Below are 20,540 nucleotides of genomic sequence, written 5' to 3'. Positions count from 1 at the left end.
TTGAAAGCTTTGCTTTAGAAAAAACTGGTTCATATTTATCTAACTTTTACAACAAGAAGTAACAGATTTGGTGAGTAAGTTGGTGAAATTACTCAGCTGAAGGAGACAATTCCACTCTGATGTGTAATGTCTCTGAAGATACTTTGTAAAAGCTTTAAATGAAATCTGCCCCCTGTCTGGGCTTAGTTATAGGAAGTTACTCTTTTCAAGATACTTTAGATAAATTTTTTACCTTTCAGGTCTTCAGAAGACTTTTTTCCAAGCATTGTAAATAAATAAATTACTTTTAAATCAAAAAGCAAATATGAACAAAAGGATTACACATTTTCTTCATTTTTACCCTTCTCTTTAAAGAAGTAAGTCGCTGAAAATGTCAGTATTAAAACAGTACGAGCATGACTTTAGCACACAAACAAAGAAAAAACCTCCATAAAACTGAAAAGAATTCAACTAAATTTCACTGTGAATGTGGGGAAATGGAGAAACCTCTCTCATGTTCTTTGTCACAGCCAAGCTTTATGCAAATATATTTGTCCCTTCACAACCGTGTATTTTCTTCTGTGTCAGTGTAAATCCTGTTTGTGCCTCTGGCACATCGGATCAACTGATACAGCAAGTTTTGCAACAGACCTGATGATAAGGTAGGAATTTCCAGACTTGCCAGTCTCAGGCCCTGAAATGTGAAACGTATTTCAAAATCCTGACCTGTATGTGGTGTTTGGAACGTAGACATCCCTGGCAGGGAACTCCAGGATTTCTCTTGTAGGTCTAACTCTGCTGTCTGGGTAAAGTTTGACTTGCAGCAACTCTGGAGTTAGACAGTAATGAGGATTCTCTGGAGCTGGAGAGATGTCTATCTTTAATTGAGCTGTAAGAAGAAAACGATTTTATTACAATAAATAGAAGTTAATTTAGATCAAGAAGCATATTCGTGCCTTGTTTCTTCAGGTTAATAGCTTACATATTAGTTTCATAAATAAATAAATAAATAAATAAATAAATCAAAGGATAAATTACAGCCAATGTGGATTTATTAAAAACACAGTGAATAATTATGTGTTTAAAGTGTTAAAAGTAACAGTTCATCAAACTGGTATCTAGGGCAACTGGGATACCAGATAATGAGAACCAGTAGAAAAGATGGATCTTAACGAGTCCCAACTGCTGTTCTCATAGGCAAGTTGGGGAAATACAGTCTAGATAATGCTACTGTGAGGCCCAACTACTGTTAAAAACAATAGAATCATAGAATAGCTAGGATTGGAAAGGACCTTAAGATCACCCAGTTCCAACGCCCTACCATGGCACACCTCACCCTAGACCATGTTGCCCAAGGCTCTGTCCAAACTGGCCTTGAACACTGCAGGGATGGAGCATTTACCACTTCTTTGGGTAACTTGTTCCAGTGCCTCACCACCCTCACAGTAAAGAACTTCTTCCTTATCTCTAACCTGAACTTCCCCTGTTTTAGTTTGAATCTATCATCTCTTGTCTCATCAGTAATATTGCCTATCAAACTGTAAGGATGCATCAGAAGTTGCTGAAAGCTGATCTGCATTGAGACTGTTGAGTATTTTCCTTGCCAGTGACAGCACTGACAGCACATTCATTGTTGGTAGATGGCACTGAGGCTGGAATGATTGTAAAAAATTGGAAGCCAGGGGAGTTGGAGAAATGGCATCAAATGACTAAGGTGAAAGATAAAGAAGAGCATTGAGAAGGAGAAGACAAACATATAATTGTCGTGGATCAGCTCTGCAGAAAAGGGCTGGATGAGAGCAGTGACAATAAGCCAATGTCCAGAAAAAAAAGCTACCATCGTTCTAAGATATATTAATGCAGTGTCATTTGTAAAACACTGCAGACAAGTCTATCTGCTTTATTTGGCATGAGGTCTTCAGGGGAGTAGCGTGACCAGTTTAGAGCACGGTGCTTGCAGAAAAGTATGGACACATTAAAGAAACTCTAGCAGAGAGTAACAGGCTATTTTAAAATCACAGTCTTTGAGGAAGGGCTGAGAACCCCCTGAGATAGGTTAGGCTACAAAACAGAGGCGAGTAAGAGTGAACTAATAACAGTATTCAAACACTTGAAAGGTTGAGATAACTGCCCTGAGGGCATGACAGACCATCATCAGATTAATTTGCAGCAAGGTAATTTTGCAAAGGTTTCTTAATACCTAACCTCACTCCAAGGACAGCTGACTGCTGGAAGAGATGGAAGCAGTAGGATTGCTGTCACAGGAGATTTTTAAGAACAGGTTAAGTAAATATTGTCAGAAATAGCACAGGTCAGGGACCAGCGATGTTTCACTGCTGGTGTGCCAGCATTTCTGTTTCCCTTTCTCAAACAGAGGTGGAGTCTCTTCCTATTAACCAAGTGGGAGCCAAGGAGAGATCTCTCAGCTAGAGCGTGGTATTTTACTCAGTGGCATTTTACAAAGACACCTCAGCCCCTGATGGGTTTAGGCCCTAGGGGTTTGCATCCTCACCTCTCAGATATTACTCTTAGTGTGACAGGAGTTACATGTGCACACACATCAGCGAAAAACTTGCCAAAATGACACCTTCAGTGCTCACAGTCTACCAGGGATTGCTGTCAATGACTTTTTTTTGGGGGGGGGTTCATCTGCTGATTCATAAGAACTGGGTGGCAACTGGGAAGGACTAACCAAATACTTAACACATGTAAGCCAGAAAGATCTCGTTCAATACCTGTGATAGGTCTCAATCTCCGTAGCACTGATGATGGCCTCTTCATGTCAACAAGGAACTTGTACAGATCATCGTCACTCAGGCGATCACCTTCCTGTTGGATGTTGGCAAGAAAACAGTCATCTACACAACAGTTCAGGATTGTGAGAGAAAGAATAAACCATCTACTACTACAGTCTCTTTCCCCTGATATCAAAATGTACCTTCCCAGAACAAGATGTTAACATTAACATGTTAAATTACAGTTCATTTCTCCATCCTTCTCCCTTCCTTTTTCCCTTATTAATCATCATGACAGCTGCAGGAACTTCTAATTGAAAACCTTTTCTCTCCCCATCAATATTATCTTTTTCCAAACTGAAAATGGCTGTTAAAAGATCCCCCCCAAATATCCAATTTTTAGCAAGTATAATAGTTTGAAAAAGTATCCGTCATTCAGGTAGTGATCCTTGTTCCTTCTCCTCAGCCTTTTCTCGGGAATGAGCCTAAAGGAGCCTTACTTTTCAGAAGTGTTAAGAAATGGTGGGCAGTAGGAGGAACCTACTGTCAGTTTTCCTTGTGCCACATAGAATCATTTAGGTTGGAAAGGACCTTTAAGATCACCAAGTCCACCCATTAACCTGGCACTGCCATGCTGCTAGCTCAGGATTTTGTTAATTTTGGAAACATTATAGAACATGTACCTCTGCCACCCTGTAACTATCCAAAAGCAGAAGATACCCAATCACAAAGGTAGTAAGTCACAATATGACAAAAAAGCGGCAAATGGAAGGAGAAAAACTCAGTACTCAATGGAAGAAAAGGAAGAGAAATAAAAGACACAGAGGAATCAGAAACTTAAAATCTTCAATCAAAATTAGGCAATTTTTAAAGGAAAAATTAATAAAAGAAGCTGTTTGAAAGCTGTCAAGTGAAAATAACCTCAACAAAGTAAATAAATATATGCTTTTGTAAATCACTACTAACTTAGTGACCAGTTTGAATTGTTGTATATTGCTTCTTACTTTATACATTTTGGGTGCCTGTGTTTCAGACCTGGATTCTATTAACAGCCCAAGTAAAATGAACTAACTTCCTGCTGTCACTGAGACCCCAGAAATACCATTCACAGAGCCCAATTTCAGTCATACTGAGTTGCATGAGAGCATGAAGCACCAGAGGCATGAGTGACCCTCCACTTCCCTGGTTTGCACCAGTACAACTCAATGCCCTTGGTGGCATTTCTCCTTGTTTACACTACTGTATTTAAGAGCAGACTTTGGATGGGTACCCACAGTGAATGTGGCACGGAACCAAAACAATCAGAAAAGGGGAAAAAAAAAAAGAGTTCAACCAACTTTCAATATATAGAACCTAAATCTTTGTATTCCCAATGATTGAGAAATCAGTCCAAAAAGTAGCTGGTTGTACAATAGTAAATCCCTTTTTAAACACAAAGGTGACATTGAAGTAACGATTTTCCTTAACCAGATGTGGTATTAAGCAAATCTTAGCAAAAACCAATGGACTGAAACCATTTTCTAAGCTTAACTAAAAATCTTATTATGTTTAATTGTGGCTTTTAATGCTTCTCAGGAAAATCCCAAGCTCTGGCTGAGAGCTGACACTCAGCAAAGCAGCAACAAAGCGGCATGCTTTGTTCTCTCTGGCATCCCTGCACGTGGCCAGGGAACTGATGCCAACCTCAAACCCATTGATGAACCTGGCTCTGATGAAACTGCTGATGTTTCAATGGATTGTCTATCACCCAAAGGAGTCACTGACCATCATGACGAAGGCTATGCAACTCCTAGACTAGGAGAAATATCTGGAGTGCTTTTTGGCACATACTAACCCAAAGATGTTATCCTCAGGTTTTGTGAACCTGCTTCTACAAACACTTTTCCAAATATGGTTAACAAAAGGCCAGGCAGGGATTTTTCCAACGCATGTTAGAAAAATCCGGAGCAAATTAAACTGGTGTTCCCCTGGGGAGACCCAGTTCTATTAGTTGGAGTGGTCAAGCCACTATGCCATAATGATGCTTTATCACTCAGGTCAAAACCAGCTGATAATTCCAATTCCATAAAGTAATTATTCACAGTAACCTTAATGGAAGAATCCACCAATCAACTCTGGACCCCCAGAATTAAGCACATGATATAACAAAACCACTGCATGCTACTCAAAGACATCCTATGATCAGGCAACAGACACTCCATGCATTGAAAACATCACAAGTTAATCATTTAGGTCCAAACTGACTTTGCATGATCAAATCACTCTGTCCAAGGAGCAACTCTTTAATTAGATAGCTTCACACAGTACCTGTTTAAAGAAGTTTGTCACTGTCAGAGTAGCTGGTCTAAAACTGCTCAGATTGCAAGCCTCATCCCCACTTGTGGTTCTCTCTAACGAACGCCTCCCGACAATACTGGAATTCCTCCTCTCTGACCACGATCCTTTACGTTCTTCAAAAAATAAAAGCAAGAAGGGAGAGGAATTACAAAAGAAAAGAAGAAAAACGATAGTCCAAGAGTCTACTTTTGTTCCAACCAGGATTTTCTACACAAGAAGGTAGGTGCTGCATTCAGAAATTATGCAATAAGCGTGATAGAAGAGGTGGTTATGCTAAGACAATCACACTCCTGAGGCATCAAAAGGCTATGAAGCACAGCTGACTACTTCTGCTCCTCTCAAAGCAACCTCACCCCAGTGCCTTACTGCTATTATAAAAGTCTTTATCGTGTGGAGATTTATGTATTTCTCTTGCTCTGAAAGATGATGAAGTTGGCAGTTTTGGGGATGCTGAAGAGCAGTTTCAGATGAGCTATGTGGTTCACAAAGATTAATCCACTCCTTTGGAAAATGTTCATCAGCCTGTAACGCTCTCTCAGTCTTAGAAGCCCGGTTTTAAATAATATAACAGATGGTTTGCTTGTAAAATCCTTGAAAGATAAATCCATTTGTTATCATGGACTTTTTTTATTTCAACCATGACCCAAGACTATCGGAAGGCTTAGGGCAGCGGGAAGAAAGCGATAAAGGAGCAATGGCAGCTACAGAGTATGAATCAAGACTTCAGTAAACTCTGGATTTGCCCACATTCCCTCATGCAGATGTACTGTACCTCCTGTGCCAACTTCAACTTCCGTGGAATCTCTTTCCAAACTTCCAGCGCTGCTCACAATGTTCATTAAATGAATGGCTGTCCAGGCAAAAGGCATCCGATACTTGCCTAGTCTTTGGCAGAACTGCTCTGCCTGGCATTTCAGTTTTTCCAACTTCTCCTTATTCTGTGAAGAGAATATTTAATGCAAGAGATCAAAAGGAGAAGAATAGGAACAAAGGTTCATACAGCAAAATCAGCAACAGGGGTAACTTTTCTACCTTGCAGTGATTTTGTGCTTCACTAGCACCTTCTAGAGGAGGATCACAAACAGACTTGTGCTTCACAAAACTGCCATCAGGCCAACAGTACCAGTGTGGGACAGCCTGATAGGCCTAAAGCAGCTGGCTTCATGCTCCTCCTGAATAGCTTGTCAAATCCCAGTGAGCTCATCTGCCCACTGCCCTTTCACAAAAAGCTGAATTTAACCCTATGAAGTCTGAAACAGCCTTTCTTAATGTGATTTTAAGTGGCAGGTGCTCAGACCACCTTGAGTTGCACGGGAAACTGAAAACACTCCCCAGATGAACAGATATCATACTCACTTTTTTGAGGAAAAAAAAGAATAAGAGAGAACTTTCCCATAATTCTGGATATGGTTTGAGATGTTGTTTGAGATGTTGTTTGAGATCAATTGTTTGCCTTTAAGAAGCCCCCAGACATGGGGCTGGATGAAAACAGAGAGCACTCTGTTGCTCACATTCTTCTAGTTCAGGACATGCTTCTGCACCTTGCTGGGAAGGAGATCTTGAAAAATCACCTTTTCACCTACATTTCCAAGCATCCTGCAACTCCTATTCCAAAATTTCACTCAGGCACATGTCAACTTACTGATCACAGGAAATGCAGGTTTTTTGCTTTTGTTACTAATATACCTGAAGTGAAAAATACCCACTTTTCATATTGTGGTGCAGTGATATAGACAGAGATAGACCAAAAATGTGAACTTCTTCAGCTGAAAAACATACTAGAATTCTAGGAAGGCAAAACTTTGTTAGAATTTGATTGAAACTAACAAACAAACATCCCAGCTCCTTTGAAAAAGACATAATGGAAAGCCTCTGATCACAAGAAGTGCTGGCATCTCTGTTTTGCCCTTCATCCAGTCTTCATTATTACCCTTTGATCTTCAGTTGGCTCAGCCCAATTGTACAAGAAATTAGGAGTCATTTCTGAGATTCGTAAGCACTGCTTCATATTCTGTGTCCTCAAGGTTTCCTTTACAAGCTTCTTGCACCTTACAAACAGGAGTTGTAAAATAATATACTGAGCTCAAGTTAGAGATTTCTCCTTCTGACTCCTAGTAAAATCAGAGATTTGCTATGCTATAACCACTGCTGTAATGGAGAAAGCACTTCAGAAAAACAAATAGTGGGTGAAAAGATCAAGGGAAGTCCATAGTCCAGGTGCCACTGAATTCTGCAGGTGCTACCAGCATTCCTGAACCTACCAAGTGCAATTCCCACCCAGACTCCAATGTACTACAATGAACAACCTGCTGCCAACTGCAGGGAGTAAGATGGAATTCTTCCCTGTGAGGAAACCTCTGCTTTAAGTCCTGCAAGGAGACAGGCTGCATTTAAACATGTGAAGGAAAGGCAACAAATCAGTCCAAGGCAGGTCCATGCCATGCACTGCACTTGGAAATACCCAGGACTTTACTGCACAGGACAGTGCTCAAACTGTTGAAGGCAGGGATTAAAGGAAGAGTGTTAATGAACAAAACCCCAAACCCCAAAGCATAAAAATATAAATTAGCCTTACTGTATGTAAGAAGAACAGCTTCATCCTGCTGTTGAGTGTAGCCCTTCTTATAAATATTATGAAAAAGAAAACTCAGCAGACAAAAAGAACCAGAAATGCCCTGCAATTCCCAACCAGGCCTGATGGATAACTTCCTGTTAACATCTTCCAGCCCCTTTATAACCTTCTAGAGGAAGGCAGAGGTACTGTGATGGGGTTAAGCCACAAAAGCAATGGAAAAGTTGAACTTTTACTGCAAATCCACATCAAAGGCTGCTCCACTTGACCCAGCTATAAGCAGGCAGCTGATCCTTTGGGACAGGGAATCACAGATGACTGAGCTTGATGGTAACCACACATCTCCCCTGTCAGCTACAAAAACTGATGACCTTTAACTACTCCACCCCAATAAGGCATCAAGATTCAAGGGTCTTTGGCTCTTTATTGGCCTTTAGAATTTGACTAGATTCTTAATTAAAATCTGATTCTTTTAATGACAGGAACAGTACGAATGGCTGTTATAGTCCAATTTGAAAGAAAATAATGGATGTTTAACTTGTTAATAACAAAATGCCTTAAAGCACTTGTACCAAATTTAATCAAAAATAAATAAAAAGATTCTTACCTTTGCTGCATCAGATTCTTTAAAAATCATATAAGGCTCTGCACACTCCCCAATATCTCCCTGCTGTAATACTTTCTCCAGCTGAGAAGGGAAAATGAACCACTATAAGGACACGTATCCAGCCAAGGATTGTTAAATTAAACAAACACTAGGAAGTAAAAAACATGCTTTCAGAAGAGTTAAATTACAAAGATTTCCCTTTGTGAGGCAGGGAACAAGCACTGCACTCGAGTTGTGAGAACCATTAAGCTCCCAGATCTCCAGCTATAACTGAATCAGAAGTGTAAAATATAGGTTCAAAGGGAACATATACCACTTCACTTTGGTTTGATCTGTTCTGGAGCCACTTTGAGCTCATTTTTGAGGTCTTAAAGACAGCTTACACTAACTGCCTTTAGCATCATCTGTTCTTATTTCTCTTCTCTCTATTAAGGGCCTACTGCAGCAGCACAAAAAGGTGACTCAGATGTGCTCAGCTAGAACAAGCACTATTTTAAATCAGTGTGTTTTCAAATCAAATAGTGAAATAATCAAATAAGTCAGCCAAAGAATAGATGTCTGCTTCTGAAGTAACACAAAACTGCTTAACACCCAGTTTCTGATAGAAGTACCCTCCCTATCACATCCATAAGACTGTTTCTTCCACAAGCTTCCTGGTCCTCCCTCCCACACCCACTGCTCTGCACATGCTGTTACTAGATTAGAACATCTTTAAACTTCTCCCATGCTTATAAAGCACCATTCATACTTCTCTATTAGTAGAACTCCAAGAGGCTTCCACAATATAAGGAACTTTCCACCCTATCTTGCACTCCCTGGTGAATTTATGCTGCCTAAAAAGTGGTTTCAGTAAGACCCATGTGAAAATTCACCTGATAAGGCACACGATGCATCTGTCTTACTAATCCCTTTTCACCATCAAATCAAAAACTCCCCTACACCACCAGCTCCTCTTGGGTTTTACAAACACTAACATGCAGTCACAAGCTCTTTCAGCCAGATCCCCATCTCATAAATATGGGGTTCTCTCTTCCTCATATTTTGTACAAAACAGAAGAGTGAATGTGTGTGCACAAGCTGACCATCATTTTTAGAAGGAATTCAGACAATTGTACCACAAATTGGAGATCAGAATATGCTCCAACACTACTGAAAGCCTTATCCTCCCTTGGGACTGTTTTGTTGTGCCACAAAGCCTCAATATGTTTTCAAAAGCTTATTCCTCATGTAAAAAGCAGCAAATGAAGGACTTGCACAAACCTCAGTCAACAGGGTTCTCAAAACATAGCACTTAGGTGGCAGGCAATGTAACCACTGCCTGTGAACTGAAAGCATGCATTGAACTCCCCTTTTTTACAACAGGATGTTTTTTTATGCAGAAACGAGACCAAAACCCAATGATTCAAATGCCAATCTGAACTAGTAACATTTGTGCTCTCACTGAATCAAATGAAAGAAGAGAAAATAACTTTTATCTTCGTATACTTTATTCCAGGACTGACCAATGTGGCATTTTATTTGTTATGGTTCTCACCCTCTTAGCAACTTCAGTTCTTAAAGACCTTTGAAAATCTGGCTTAAGGGCATACATGATTTTAGAAGTGAGATTCAGATCAACATGTATTTTTAAATAACTAACTTTATCTATCATCTTAAGGACTCAGCACATTGTTTCATATGAAAACCAAGGTCAGGCCCCAGAAAGCTGCTCTGTATCAAGCAAACCTTTGTGCTCTTTTCAGTTCTTCAATAATACAACAATGCATATCTCCACTGAACTATTTCAAAGGATCTTAATGTACCAAGTGAGAATATCTGAAATGAAACAGAACTCTGCTCTCCAAATGTAAATAAGAAGTCAACTCGTCAGCCAGACTTGTTTGTATTTTATTTTACATTGAAAACAGAGACAATAATAGTTTTAATTCCTCTGATATTTCTTACCTTTATTACCAGAAAGACATCTTGAGAGGGATAAGTGATAGAAAAGATGGCAGATCTGGCCAGCGTGGATATAGCAGCAGGGGGAACATGTGGACGGAGCATTCCCTTCATTTGCTCAGAGTTTAAATCAAAGTAGAAATTTTCTGAAATCTAAGGAAGAAGTTGGGTAGTTTCAAGTTATACATTTTATTTTTAGTAAACTCTTCATAAATACAACAGACAATTTCAAAACCCAAGTAAACAACTTCAAGGAAATGGAGGTAACAATACACATGACCTGTAACATTTCCTCCAGCTCCTGTAAGTTGTGTAGTTCCATCACAGAACTAGAAATTACAATTGCTATCTGAATGGAAAATACCAAAATAGAAGATGATTTTTCAGAACATTCACAGAAAAAGAAAGAACAACACATCTTAAAAGACAAACTGAGTTACCTATGCTGAAACACCAAACCCTTAACTGCATCAAGGCTTCAGAGCCAAAAGGAATGTGAGCTGGTGTTATCAACACCAGAGGTCACTAAAGAACTTACTATGCTGGGGGAGGAGGGGGAAATGGAGTAATGAGATGATAAAACTGGCTTATGAAATGTGATTTAAATATTAAACAAAGTTCACATAATATTCCACATACTCTCATCTACATAACTTAAAACTCAATGCATTAAATTCAAGTCTTAAAGAGATAAATGTCAAAATGCATATTTTTAACATTTTTCTCTCTACTGCTGCTAATATCTTGAATTAGGAAAACTAAGAGACTCTTCAAATATTAAATACAGAACATAAATAGGCGAATAAATGTATTTTGCATTTTCTATAACTCAGATCTTGAAAGGACTCCTCAGTTTTGTTTTGATCTTAGCAATTTCAGCGTGTAGGACTTCCTTGTGCATTATTAAAATGGTACTTGGACATATACCATGCTGAATCACAAAAAAGACATTACGAAAGTCACAAAGATTTAATCTAAATAAATGGTTTCAATTACTGAAGGTGTCTGGGGAAAAGACTTTTGAAAGCCAAGATGGGACAACACATTCTGATTTCAGGTACTCACATATTAGATAATATTTTTAGAAAAGTGGTTATACTTCAACTGTTTTACTAAGCAGAAGAACACAGAGGGTGGCTCTGGAAATGGCCTCATCATTCTTCCAACCATTAGTATGTCATTGCCTTCATAAAGGTTTGTTTCTGGAATTAATTCCTCCCTTTTTTTTTATAGATACAGCTTTGTAATGCTTCAGTGGAAATGGATTTAAGAATTAATTAAAAACCTACCTTCTTCTTTTCTTTAACGTCATACAAAGCCAAACTCGCAAAAATGGGCTCAATTTCTATTTCAAATCTTTAAAGAAAGAAATGGATAAAATGAGTTCAATTGCATTTTGTAAGAAAGAATAACCTACCCTCTGCCCAAATCCTTCCTGTGTGATGGCTGACCACTGTTAAACCAAGATGTCAGCAACCTAAGGGCTTGCTCCTCATGAAAGGGATCTTGGACTCTAGTTTCCCCCCACCCTCCCCTCCTGTCCTGCTTCCTCTGCATTACCCCTGCTCACTTCCACTAGGACACGTATTGGTGCTCCCTGGACCAACTAAAAGCCATTTCAACTCATTGACTCAACAGAAAGGTTGGGATTAGAGTCACAGGACATAAAGCATACTTCTGTAAATGCTTTCATCTTCTTCAAGTGTGGTTCGAAAGCTCAGCAAAGCAATCTTAAATAGCTTCCTTAAAGGAAGAATTACTATTAATTGGGATACCTGGACCACTTAGCTCCTCTGATAACCTTAAGAAGATGCCCTATATGCTACTTTACTATGCCGACCTCTTGATAGAGCTAAAAGGCCAACTGCTTCCCTCAGTATTATTGACCAGAAAGCTCATTCCTTTGAGTCAGGGACACCTATTTTGGCAATATTTAACGTTTTAACTCTTGTCAGAAAACACCAATATCTCAAAACACCTCTCAGAAAGGTGTCAGTTTTTCAGAGTAACTGTTACCAAGTATTTATGCTGAGTGAAACACTTCCAACGAACCACTAACCTACCAAATAGAGCTAAAGTTACTGTTAATCACCTGGGAAGTTAAGAAAATTAGAACATTCAAAACCTGTCTCTACATCAAAGGGAGCAGAGGCCCAAATGCCCTCATCCTGCCTGCACAGCCTCCCCATGAACTTAATGCCCAGTTCACAGTGGGATACCCCCATGTATGAAGTCCTTGCAGAGAGCTCTCAGCTTCTCAGCCTCAAACTCTTTCTTCCAAGAGGAAGAACAACAGACAGGACTGTATCACCCAACAGGTATTTTCTCTAGTTTGGTAACAAAGGTGAGATTAACCTGAAAATGACCCTGCTTAGGTCATCTTAGCCTTCTCCTTGGGGAAAAGACTATCTACTTGTCTTTGTGCCACTAAGAGGGTGTGATCTTAGATGCTTGCTATGACAACTGTTAAGTACAGTTTCAGAGATTATTGTGGTGCAAAAAAACAAGTATGTTTGTACAGATCTGCTACAAATTTACAATCAGCAAGAGATGCTTAAATAGCAGAAATCATTAATTTCCACCATCTAACTTATGTATGCTAAAGACACCATCCTTTGGAGAGGAAGTTCCACAGCTACTGCATATTATGTTGTTCCAGTTCATAAAAGGCTGCAAAATCAGTTCATCTCTATGGCTATATTAGGTCCTGGAGTACTCTACGAGCAGGAGATATGTCCCACACATATATCTCGGTTATGAGCTGCAATGTAGTCTAACTGGAGCTCTCTAATAAGAAGGGTTGACCTAACTGAGGACATAGAAGATGAATACAGCAGTGTGGAAAATCAGTTTTGTACTTTATTTCTCCAAGGGAATAACAGTAAAATTTTACCTTGTGTTATTAGAGAAGAGTTATAGGCAATGAACCAGCTGCAGGTAACCCTATATTCAGGAGCTCCACTTCATTAAACTTGTTTAACAGGTTTCTATTCCTCCAGTTAATGCTTGCTAAGTATATAAAGTCTTCACTCTTAAAGGGACACAGTCAAGGTTGTTGAGCCTAAACTTCAGCAAATCTTTGGCTGTCTCATGTTTTAAGGCTTAAGCATTTTTCATCTTTTTTATTTTTTGCCCCTCTTCAACATGCTTGTCACAGAGCTGAACACCAATGACTGGCCAACTTCAGAGCCATGAATGAGGGCAGCGGAGCATGAGTGCTGTAACATGGACAGGTATACCTCAAACTGGCTGGAAACCAACTCACATTAAAGCCAAGGAAGGTGAATATTTTCTATGTCACACCAATATGAAGAAAGTCTTGAAGATTAAATTGTCTGATGCACAGAACTAGCTATTAAGCCTACGATCAAACTAAATAATGTTACATCCCTTCAAGAGTAATAAACAAGACAGCAGAGTTATTCCAGATGCACAGGGATACAACAGCAGACTTCAAATCTCAGATCCTGTCTGTTGGAGTGATACTTACTTAAGGGACAAACACTTCACCAGGAGTCTTTGGCCAAAATGCTCTTTGGGTACTTCAGGGACACTAAGTCGTTCTATAGGCTCCTCCTGAAATTAGAGACATGACACTTGTACAAACCACTAACACCATTATGAGGCAAACATATGTATTGCTTTTTCCTTCTAAGACACTAGCACCAATTTAATCCAAGGCTCACCAGCATGTTGCATTTAGCAGCAACTATAAATACGTTAAATTAAATCCCTTTAATGTTTCTGCATTATAGGGGATTGCATAACCACAAAGGAAAACCCATCTTCCGAAAGTAGTATCTATGGCAAGACAATATGCTAAAGAACAAGAACATGCAGCCCACAAAACAGCTAAGGTTCTCATGGGTATTAAACATAGGTGACCTTAACACCTTTAAATCCATGTCAGACTGACAATTTTCACATTCCCTACATCCTTAACTTTTTTAGCCTCACCCACATGTATATAAAAATACCTCATCTGGTGCTGGATGTAGTGCAAAAAGCTCCTTATGCCTGCTGGACTTCCTCTGATCTTCATTGTGGTGGTCTATCTCCTCATTGGGGGTTCGGTCCAGTAGGTTTGGGAGAAGGGCATCTGGAAGGGAGTTCTTCAGGTCAAAAATACTGCATGCCCAGCTGCCCCGGGGAGTATCGTCAATCGACATTGAGCGGCGTTTAAGGTCATCCTGAGATTCAACAAATTAAAAGCAACTTACAATGGGAAAGGGACTGCACTTTTAAACCGTGACTATAAATTAGGTTTTATGTAGGAAGGTTTTAAAGGTACATTACTTGTTCATCCTGGTAACTGTTGCCATCAGGAGCTTCGTCAGACTCAAAGATCTGTTTGGGAAGCCCCTTTTGCCTCTCCTTCTGTTTGTCTAAGGTGTTGGGATTAAATCCAGTTCCCAGCTTGTGATATCTGAAAACAGAGCATTTCAAACACTTAGTGTCCCTTTTCAACCCCAAACCCAGAAGCAGAATTACAGAACAAATCCTGTATTATCAATGTGGGTCCTTGCAAAGCATAAATTGCTCTCTGCAAACAGTATTTCCAGTCACCCTCCACTGTAGCTGGGTAATAATCCAACAACCAGTATTTCAGTCCTACAACGTGACTCTGTTCAACTCTAAAGCAACCCTGGATGATGTCAAAAGAAGTATTATCAATGGCTAGTTAAGGTCATCATAAAATGTGTAATTGTGATGCCAAGCTTAAAACAGGCCAAGAACATGAGGACTGAAGGCCAGGGGTTCTGCTGGAGCAAGAACTGAATCGGAGAAGACAATATTAGGAACACGAAAACCAAAATATGAACTTCAGTTAAGACTGCATGAAGCACAGAAGTCCTGAGCACCTCTGGTAACCATATGACTTCCCAACCCCAGCTAAAATGAGCGTCTTCTGATACTATCTTTATGAGTAGAATTGAGTCCTTCAGAGCATTCCAGGGTGTAAGAGCTAGTAAAAGTCTGTCTACTATTGCTGACAAGATCAAATCTCTTTGACTAACAATTTTTTTGATACCAAATGGCACTACATATATGTTCACACACACAATTTTTGGATACCAAATGCCACTATATATATATTCACACACACATATGGCCAGAGCCACAGTCATCTTACAATATGCACTCTAAGCCAGTTCCTGAAGTAGTGCTGGGGTCACAGCTAGGATTTATTGATCTTACCATGCCCTGTTACTAAAGTTACCACAGAAGGATGCATAGACATGTGAAAACTGTGCTAGCAGTGGATAAAGGGAGGAGAAAAAGGAAGAGAGCATTTTCCTCTCAAGGTTATAACTCCTAAGAACTGAACAATACAATCTGTATAACACTCACTGGGATGTCTCCATTTCACTCACAGCTCCACCACCAAGTGTAAATTCATTCTAAATCAGAGCTGACTTCAGAGGTGCTTGTGATCATTGCTGCCATCAGACTAGCATACAGGCATTATGCCATAAGGCTGAAATAAGTATATGCTATTGTTTTTTTCAGGCCAGTGAATAAAACTTATTTACCTTCTCCAATAGCATTACAGTAATCACTGAATAGATGGATTTGCCTGTCCCCGAAAATGTTTTGGTTACCAAGAACTGTAGACAGAGATTGACATAAAGATTATTACCCCTGGGGTGGGAGCAGAGATGGATGGCACATTGGAAGAAATGTTCTTCCAAATCTAGAAGAGCTGGATTTTTTGCTCCCAGAGCTAGCCAAAGCACCCATAACCACTCAATAAGATGGATTCAGAGAAACCCATCAGCATCCTTACTTGAAAAACTATTTGATCCTTCCCAGCCAGGCCTTCAGGTTCTTCGCTTGCTCCAGCAGTAACCCCTACATTTCTACCCACTCCAGCACCATGACTTCATCCATGTTAAAACTGCTATAAATGTTCATGGAAGTGCCTCTACTCCTCCAAAGGAACAAGACAAACTCTGACTGTAGTTCAACAATCTCCCATCACACCTTCAACTCACTCAGAGAACTTTGTTGCCTTTAGCTTCCTGCCTTCCCTGACACAGAACAGAACCTGCAGCTGATCCGCACAGGATAGAAAGCCCTGCTGCTTCCGACTATAACTTCCTCAGTGCAGGAATTACAGCCAGGTATTCCAGGTACCAGTGAAAGTCACTGAGAAGCCAAGAGGTGTGCTGGCTGGGTAGGTCACATTGTCCAAGTTGACTGTGCATTCCAGACTCAGCCCACAAAGGCAGGGAGTTAATAAAGCATCTGTCTCTCTCCCGGGTTTCTTTCTGGGTAAGGGTTTTCTTTTGGTATGAGATTACAAAACACATTTTTATTAGGTCATCTCAGCACTGCAAAGCACATCTTCAGCATCCCCTGAAGTGGTTCTCAGGACAACATTAAACCAGTGAATTGTAGCAACTGCCACAAGGGCAGAGCTGTAGCTGTAGTCAAGTCATTTGTAGGTGATGCACATCACATGGATCACTTACTCCTTGACAGTAGCTCTTGAAACCACAAGACTTTCAATCATCAGAGAGAGTATATGTTCCAAGTAAAGCTACTCAGAAACCTTCCTGCTAATTTGCATGATTTGATCAATGCACATTCTCCAACCTGTTAACTCATTAGGTAAATGTTGTCATAGTTCAAGTATTAACAGTTATTTGTTTAAGTTACATACTTTCTCTAAGTCTCTTTGGGAACAAATGAGGACTCTTTATCTATTAAGTGGTTGTGGCTGCACATAAACCTTACATCGTTACAAACTTAATGCAACTTCTCTCTAAAAAAAGCTAAAAACATAGGGAACAAAGAAAGAAACAAACTCTTAAAGCATTTTACTTGTTCACATTCCCTAATTCCTCTCCCATTCTAAAGGAGCAACTGTTGACTACACTGACCCAGATTTTCAAAAATGCCCCAAGGGATTTTGACGTCTAAGATCTAATTTTCACACAAAGCATCAGTTCAGCTAAACACAAAGCATCAGTTCAGCTGAGCTGGGCAATTAAAAGCCAGGACACATGGACTCAGTAGCCAGGACAACAATTTATATCATAGAATCATAGACTGGTTTGGGTTAGAAAGGACCTTAAGATCATCCAGTTCCAACTAGACCATGTTGCCCACGGCTCTGTCCTACCTGGCCTTGAACGCTGCCAGGGATGGGGCATTTACCACTTCTTTGGTGCCTCAGCACCCTCACAGTAAAGAACTTCTCCCTTGTATCTAACCTGAGCCCCCTCATAGGAGCTACCCAACCTGCAAAACTTCACATATGAAATCAAGCTGACAGATACCCCAGGGGAACTCACTTTCTGTTCACAATCGCCCAGTCTTCCGTGTAACTCCTTACACAGTCCCTCACGTGAGGGTCCATCTCACTGTTAAAAAGAACAAAAACACCTTTAGAATCACAGCCACGATAATGAATTCTTAAACATCCCTGTGTCCACTTAGGTTTGTATTTACTCCTCCAGGCATTTACAGCCAGAAATTCCTGGCTTGCAGGTATTCAAACCTAGACAATTAATTCCCTGGAGCAAAGTGTCACCCTGTCACCTCCTACCTCTCCTCTGGCACGGCTGACACAAGCGTTCGACATTCTCGAGGGGTGTACACAACCTCAATGTCATCAGGAGGAAACTCAAGCAAGTCTCTCAGGGGTCCGGACTCCACCGCGATGGGGTGCGTGATAAGGTAATCCTCCAACTCGACTGGGTCCACTGCCTCTGTAAGCGGTACCTGGGGAAAGACGAGGGAGGGAGGGGTCTTAAAACAAGGTGAAATACAAAAGAGAAATCACGTTTTACTTTGTTTTTTAAGCCAGCTCTTCTGTCTTGTTGAGGAAACGTGATCAAACAGAATCACAGAATGGTTTGGTTTGGAAAGAGCCTTAAAATCATCTAGTTCCAACCCTCCTGCCATGGGCACCAGATGATAAGTAACTTTAATGGTAGCTAATACACATCACAACGCTGTTTTTCATGTCTTCTTTGATATTTCTGTGCACATCATCATCACCTAAAAAAAATACGAACTAAAAAAGAAGGATTTTAATCTGTTTTCAAGAAATGCATCACTTTGCATGAAAAGAAAATCTGGCACTTTATTTCCCATGTGTTTGACTTCGGGTTTGTTTCTATCTCGCTCTGATCACAAAGGGAACCTTCATCTTGCATCCGTGATGCAGGAACCCTTTCACCCTCTGGCACCCCAGACAGGAATCCTGAGCAGGGGCTGATTTACCAGGAACTCAGGAAGCCACTGAAATCCCTAAAGACTAACATTAATCAGAATTAAAGCCCTTCTCTGGGGAACACAAAACACCGTGTTTGTCTACCACAGGTACAAGTTTAACCACCTCTTCTCCCTGGTACTAGGACCTTTAGTGCCACGATGACTCTGCTCTAAATAAAATGGATGCTTAAAAATCATCTTTACCAGGCACAAAGCACAAGGAATATCTGAACAAACACACGTGCAGGAAAACAGTGGATCTCACTGGCAGTACTGATCTCACCATGCTGAAAAAGTGAGCTTCTCTTAGATACAGGAGAAAAAATAACTGCATAAACTGGATACATACTCCCATTGCATAACTGTGTACTTTTACATATGTATTTTATATAAATAGATACATTCTGAGACGATTATGGATGAGGCTGTACATAAACATAGACATTAAGAAAATGAAACACTACAAGTTTTGAGGATCCTGTCTCTGCAGCAACTGACTGATTCCCTAGAATTGCCTGGCACACCTCAGTGAGGCTGAGGGGTTTAATGAGTCACAAAACACATGAAAATTCAGCTCTTTTTCTCCACTACCTTCTCTTCACTGTCATCCAGATGATTTCTGTGGGACACGGAACTATCCTGTACCTTGTCTTCTGTTGGTGATGACTTTAAAAAGAACACTTAGTACTTAAAGTTTAAATGTGCTTCTCAAGAAAACTGCTCAGCCAATCCCAAATCGCAGGTTTTAAACTTCTATTGCCAAAAGGTTCTGAAATGAATTAACTTTTGCATCAAGGAAAAAGACTTGGCTAACACAGAGAGTACTGAAAGAATCTCCACAGCCAACTCCATTTTCTTAAATGGTGTGACTCCAGTGAAGCCAGGTGAATTGGAGCAGATACCTTTATAGAATCATAGAATCATAGAACAGTTAGTGTTGGAAAGGACCTTAAGATCACCTAATTCCAACCCCCCTGCCATGAGCGGGGACACCACACAGTAAACCATGTCCCCCAGGGATCTGTCCAACCTGGCCTTGAACACCTCCAGGGTTGGAGCATTCACAACTTCCTTGGGCAACCTATTCCAGTGCCTCACCACCCTCACTGTGAAGAACTTCTTCCTTAGATCTAACCTAAAGTTCCCCTGTTTCAGTTTAAAGCCATCACCCCTTGTCCTACCACTAGAGTCCCTAATGAAGAGTCCCTCCCCAGCATCCTTGTAGGCCCCCAGGTACCTGTCACCCTTTATGACAGGTAAGAATCTGGTCCACCAAATAATATTATGTCTACAAACTCAGTATTTAGTTCTGCAATTTAGGTAAAAGATACAAACTAATTTCTGTGTAAAGAAACGCATCATTGTCACCATCTATTTAATCTCTGACCCCATAAACTTCTTTCCCCTTCTAATCCTGAACTCTTGAAATTAACTTAAAGTATGTGACTTGGAGGACTTCTGCAAATACACACCAGCCACTTTTAACTGTTTTCATCACTGCAAAGCTCCCAATGAGCAGAACGTGCTGTTGCTCTTTCCCACATTACACTTAACATGTCATCACCTCACACTATCTGCTTCTTACACACAGAACAGCTCCATTTGGCACTAGGGAACTGACAAAACGTACAGCACTGAAGTGTGGCAGTTTATTACCGAGGAATTGCTAAAAGTCCATGTTTTCTCAGAAGAGCTGCTGTGTGTAAAAGTCCATGTTTTCTCAGAAGAGCTGCTGCATAATACTACTGCTACTTAGTGTGCATATAATCCTTTCCACCCATAAACCTCAAAACCAAAGAGTAAGACCCAGAAATGGAGACTCCTCGCAAATGATGATAAAAATAAGAAAATCACTGGGCAAAAGCTGCAGAGGCATTGGGAAAGCTGCAGAGGAGCTGAGAAAAGGTCCTCTCATGGCTGGTCCGGAACCCCAGCCACACAGCAATGCAGCCCTGCGCTGGACACTCAAAGCGCCCTCACTGGAAGAAGGACAGAGGATTAAGGCAGCCTCGGGGTGACTCAAAGCTGCTTAACTGACCCTATTTTTAAGCCCAAACATTTTAGGACCTGCTCGAGTGAGTCCAGAGGAAGCCACAGAGATGCCACGAAGATTGAACAACTCTCCTATGAAGACAGGATGAGA

The 20,540-nt window shown here is 40.4% G+C and overlaps 1 protein-coding gene across 1 annotated transcript in view; it reads right to left on the bottom strand.

The window, feature by feature from the left end:
- The window catches only part of DOCK7 (dedicator of cytokinesis 7), an 82,729-nt gene extending 64,833 nt beyond the window's left edge, over positions 1–17,896 (bottom strand). Inside the window, exons 1-12 of the mRNA XM_010022571.1 lie at positions 17,727–17,896; positions 17,473–17,541; positions 14,468–14,597; positions 14,149–14,361; positions 13,662–13,747; positions 11,461–11,527; positions 10,175–10,324; positions 8,231–8,311; positions 5,824–5,989; positions 5,022–5,164; positions 2,715–2,808; positions 706–868 (exon numbers count right to left, since the gene is read on the bottom strand). Of these exons, the coding sequence (XP_010020873.1) occupies positions 706–868; positions 2,715–2,808; positions 5,022–5,164; positions 5,824–5,989; positions 8,231–8,311; positions 10,175–10,324; positions 11,461–11,527; positions 13,662–13,747; positions 14,149–14,361; positions 14,468–14,597; positions 17,473–17,537 (1,358 nt within the window). The 5' untranslated portion in view covers positions 17,538–17,541; positions 17,727–17,896. The remainder of the gene's footprint in view (positions 1–705; positions 869–2,714; positions 2,809–5,021; positions 5,165–5,823; positions 5,990–8,230; positions 8,312–10,174; positions 10,325–11,460; positions 11,528–13,661; positions 13,748–14,148; positions 14,362–14,467; positions 14,598–17,472; positions 17,542–17,726) is intronic.
- Between the last annotated feature and the right edge of the window lie 2,644 nt (positions 17,897–20,540).

The sequence above is a fragment of the Nestor notabilis genome, unplaced genomic scaffold (assembly GCF_000696875.1).
Source record: "Nestor notabilis isolate BGI_N333 unplaced genomic scaffold, ASM69687v1 scaffold809, whole genome shotgun sequence".
NCBI classification, from domain to species: domain Eukaryota; kingdom Metazoa; phylum Chordata; class Aves; order Psittaciformes; family Psittacidae; genus Nestor; species Nestor notabilis.
This window is presented reverse-complemented; position numbering and strand designations above follow the sequence as displayed.